A 4,718-nucleotide genomic window follows, 5' to 3' on the forward strand; every position below is an offset into this window, starting at 1 on the left:
GACTGACTGCTGATAGTTATACAGAAAATACATAGACAGATACATGATAGATAACATAGATACATGGAGAGGTATGATAGAAAAATGACTAGAGAAGTGGGTCTAAATACATACGTGTGTGTGTATGTGTGTGTGTTTATCTCTTTACCATAATTCTGTCTCCTTTGTCTTTCTCTTCATTTCCTTCATCTAATCATCTCTCTCTCTCTGCATTTCCCTTTTTCTTATGGGATTTTTTCCCCCTATGGCTAAATCACCTCTCTCCTCTTCTCTCCCCCATCCCTCCTATCCTCCCCTCCAGTTAATTTCGTGCCACACACCTTCCTCACTTGTCCCTAATCCCAGCAGATTAGGCAGGCATCTCCCTAGATTTACAGCAAAGGACCATGAAGGTTCCCAAATCTTGGTTCCCAGATCAGGAGAGATGTGAACTTGGAAGTCATCTAAAGGGGAAAATGATGGTCAGCTCAGGAGCTGGACCCTGAGGTAAGGAGGCAGCTTTAAGTAAGATAGGGGAGGGAAGATGGGAGAGGGTGGCAGGGGAATCATGTGGCAAGATCAGGGGAAGGAGGACCCAGCAGCAGACAGAGGAGTCTAGGGGAGCTCGGGGGAGACCAGTGAGGACATCAGCCTGGACCCAAACAGAAACTTCTGGGAAAGATAGAGAAGCCAATACACCAGAGAGCATTGGGGAAATGAATGAGGCGAAGCCAGGATCCAGGGATCTAGAGATCATAAGGGTGACAGAGAAGAGAGGCAGCCCAGAAAGGGACAACCAATGAAGAGTACTCTTTGTCCATAAGAAGATGGCAGAGTAAGCAGGCTGGAGGTTTAGTGCAGAAAGAGCCATATTGGAGGTACACGGATATGAGCTGACATATCATCTGACTGCACAGCATCACTGTGGATAACGCATAGAAGATAGGAGTTTGCAGTCATCGAAAGCAACAATTTTCCCAATATCGAAAGGAAATTGAATTGTCAAGAACCTCAGACTGTGACCCTTGATGGGAATCTGAATGAGGTGGAGATGAAGGGGGACTGTCAGAAAGCTGGTAAGTTAGAATGTCCAAGGATGGAGATGCTGAGGGGACATTGGATGAGAGGATAAATGAGAATGTTGATTGATAGTGGGCTCTGAAGAGAGACAGTAGTACTTGAACAAACATCAGTAGACGGGATATCTATAGTATGAGTGAAAGCCAAATCCAATCTGTGGTTCTGCAATAGAGAGCCAGTGTAGCAAGGAGCAAGGGGACCCAGAGGTGCTGAGTAGGAACTCCCCACCCCACGATGTGTAGCCATTACAAATGAGGTTGGAAGGAAAGTTGGGCGTGCTGCGGTGTGGTTCTGGAATAAACTAGTTGCCTCGCATGCACAGACCCCAAGTGCTTCAGATAATCGCTAATGCATCTTCAGGACAGTGGGCAAGATGAGAAAGGAGAGTGGCCAAGGGGTTGCAGGGGAAAAGAAACTATAGTCTCTCTTCTACACCCACAGAGCCCCTATAGGTGGAGGTAAGAAATCACGGCTGATTCCAACAGGGAAAGCAGCAACCCAGAGAGTCACAAACACTGATCTGAAATCAAGAGACACAGGCCAGGCAGGGCAAGACCTTGAACATACTGCAGAAAGGCCTCAAATCTAACAATGAGAACTGAATATACCAGGGATGTCCTTGCTCTGCGCTGCCCACCATGGGAGCTGCTGAATGTGACGAGTATCCAAGATTGAGAGGAAATCTCAGTCCTGTTGAGAATGTGACTGGAGCTGGTTCACAGGTGTGGCAGAAAGGCAAATGGATGTGCTGGTTTGATGAGCAGACGGGGGCTCACTTTGTCTCCCTGGCTTCTGGCTGCCTCGGACCACTCCTGACCTCTCCTGACTCCTAGGGAGCACACCCACCCAAAGCCCCAGTCCTGTCTGCTGCTATACTCACCAGGCCCAGGTGACCCAAAAACCAATTCCTTCTAGGGGACTCAGGGAAGCATCTGAGGCGGGAGCAGTTCTCACAGAATGAGTAGGTCCAGGCAAGAATTCTGGCCACAAGCCAGGAAGCCGCTCCAAGCAACAGAAGATGCCATGGAGAGGCCAACACGGAGGTCGGGTCCAGCCCAGAGACACTCAGCTCCAGCATCCTGCAAAGCAGATCAACACAGCGGGGAGATTATGGGGCTCGGGAGAAAGACTGGAAAACTCCAGAATTACTGAGCAAGGGCGCAGACTGTGCGTTTGAAGCATAGCAAGGAAGGAAGGGGAGATCCACGCCCTCCCAGGGAGAGAGAGTAAGTGCGCGAGAGAAGGACCAGGAGGGGAAGGGACACACAGACAAGAGCTGTTCAGAGTCTGAAATAGCTCAGCCTCAAGCGCGTGGAACTGGCCTCAGGCAGTTAGTTACCCAGAACCCAGGGTCGCTTATGCCAGCTGGCTCCAAGGAGACACTCCAATGCTGTTAAGCTGTTCCTGATCAGCAGCAGGACCCTCTCTTGCCTCACACCCCAGGATTGTACTGTATTTCAGGGGCAGCCTGTACCTCAAGACTTTCCCACTTCTGTGAAAAGCATTTATCCTCTGCTTCCTAACTGCAGGGAGCTGTGTAGGAGGATGGGCTGCATCTGAGCTGAACCAATCACTCACAAGCTCAACCACTTCCTTCCTGCCTGGGCAGCAAGCCAAAACTAGTTGGGCAAGGTCAGCGTGGAGTGCAGCAGAACTCAGACGCACTGCACGCAAGGGGACCTTTTGGCTGCAGCTCTTCTGAGTCAAGGCCAAAGGTGACTCTGGGTCATCAACTTTACAGCCACCCCTGCCCTTCCAAGCCCAGTGGTCTACAGATTAAACCCACGAAGGCAGAAGTACAGCTGCCAAGAAACCTGGCTCAAGATAGGACAGTTCCAGAGCATCTCCCCAGATTCTCTGCACAACCGGCAGCATGCAGAACTTCTCACGGCTGAACTGCAGGACTGGCTCTGGAATGCATAGCCTGGCAGAGTTAAGACCTATCCTCCAGCAACCCAGTATTCCGTACTAAAGCAGAGAATCTAGCCAGGGCCAGACCGAGGAGATGAAAGCTCCAACTGGGAAAACACACCGGAGGCTGGAGGCTCATAGTTCAGAGTGGAAATGTGGAGGACCAGAGGGAGCCGGAAAGAGGCCGTAGCTGAGGCCATACAGGCCAGGAAGAGCAAGGCTGGGGTGAACAGCCTTCCCAGCGTGAAATGGGGCCCTGCCCTTAAAGGTGGCTTATGTTGTCCAGAAACTATCTTTAATGGCTGTGTCTTGGACTCAGCAGTTGCTAAACCCACGCAAGGTCATACTCCGCATTTGTTAGTTAACTAGGAGGGACCAGTAGGCCCCCAAAGCAGGGACATAAAGAACGATGGCGGTAGTTGACTGGCATTGATACAGAACGATAAGGGCAGTGGTCGGGGGACACATCCAGATGGGTCAGCTCAGGGCTCCCTAAACCAGAAATGAGGGGCAATGGTGGCTGAAAAGTTTCTGCACCCCGATAAACTTCTCCGCCGGTGCAATAATCCAAATCAGACCAAACCAAACTGAATTAGAAAAGGTTTAGTGACTACCAGCGCTCCCAGGTAGCCTTTCAGACCTCCAGAGAGAGGAGACAGGGAAGGAAGACAGGAAAACCTTGTCACGGGTTTGTTCTCTGGGGGGGGGGGCAACTTAAATACCCTGTAGGAGTGGTCTTGAGCATCTCTGGGGAGGGGTCATCGTTTGGCAGGCTTTCTCCTGGGTGGAATCTGAGCTGAGGCAACTCCCAAGGGAGGGGGCTTGGGATGGAACTTCCATCCAAACAGTGGCTAGGGTCCGTGATAGAGAAATCAGAATAAAGCAACTTCATGGCTTCCTTCCTCCCCAGGGGATTTTCCAGTGTTCTCCCACTTCCCTGATCAACTTTTCAACTTCACTGAAAAGTACTTAAAAACACATGCAAATTCTTGCAATTATACAACTAATTATAGAACTGAAATCTGAGTGGAACAGACATCTGAGGAAAACACGGAAAACACTCACCATTTCTAGAAGAGTCCATACTGCAGGAGACACAAGGAAGGGCAGTATAGGGACCACAACAGTCTAAAGCCCACATTTGTCAGGGCTGAGACCACGGCTGTGAAGCTTGACCTGGCCTTTTTACCTTTTATTTTATTTTACTTACTTGATTTATGTGTAGGGGTATTTTGTCTGCATATATGTCTATGTACCACATGTATGCCAGATTCCAGAAGGTTTGCAGAGAAAAGGGTATCAGATCCCTGAGACTGGAGTTGCAGAAAGTCTCAAAGCACCCTGTGGGTGCTGGGAACTGAACCCGGCTCCTCTGGAACAATAGTCAGTGCTCTTAACCTCTAAGCCATTTCTCTAGACCTGGATGGCCCTTTTTCAAGGAGTGTATTCTTGTTTTCTTCCTTGTTCTGATTAAACTCTTGACAGCTTTCTCTACTACTGTGTCCCAACCAAATTCTTCCCTTTCAGGAGCACAGGAACTCACACTGCTTCCAGAGCTGAGAGCAGAATGAACTGGCTCAAGGAGCCTCCTCAGGACATTGGGAATCTTTGACCTGATACAGGACCTGAGATCAAACACTGACTTTCAAAGGCTGGAGGAAGTCTGCTCTAAAGACACAGCTTTAGCATCTGTCTGAAGTCTTACCAGGCGTCTGAGGCCACACAGACTTTGGCCTTTCCAAACCCAT

At 49.7% G+C, this 4,718-nt stretch overlaps 1 protein-coding gene across 1 annotated transcript in view; it reads right to left on the reverse strand.

Annotated features, from left to right (window-relative positions):
• Positions 1-2,566, reverse strand: part of LOC101983169 (cytochrome P450 4F5) — a 14,724-nt gene extending 12,158 nt beyond the window's left edge. The window contains exons 1-2 of the mRNA XM_005360687.3: positions 2,534-2,566; positions 1,940-2,138 (exon numbers count right to left, since the gene is read on the reverse strand). Coding sequence (XP_005360744.1) covers positions 1,940-2,137 — 198 coding nt within the window. The 5' untranslated portion in view covers position 2,138; positions 2,534-2,566. The remainder of the gene's footprint in view (positions 1-1,939; positions 2,139-2,533) is intronic.
• Positions 2,567-4,718: the final 2,152 nt, after the last annotated feature.

The sequence above is a fragment of the Microtus ochrogaster genome, linkage group LG3 (assembly GCF_000317375.1).
Source record: "Microtus ochrogaster isolate Prairie Vole_2 linkage group LG3, MicOch1.0, whole genome shotgun sequence".
NCBI classification, from domain to species: Eukaryota; Metazoa; Chordata; class Mammalia; order Rodentia; family Cricetidae; genus Microtus; species Microtus ochrogaster.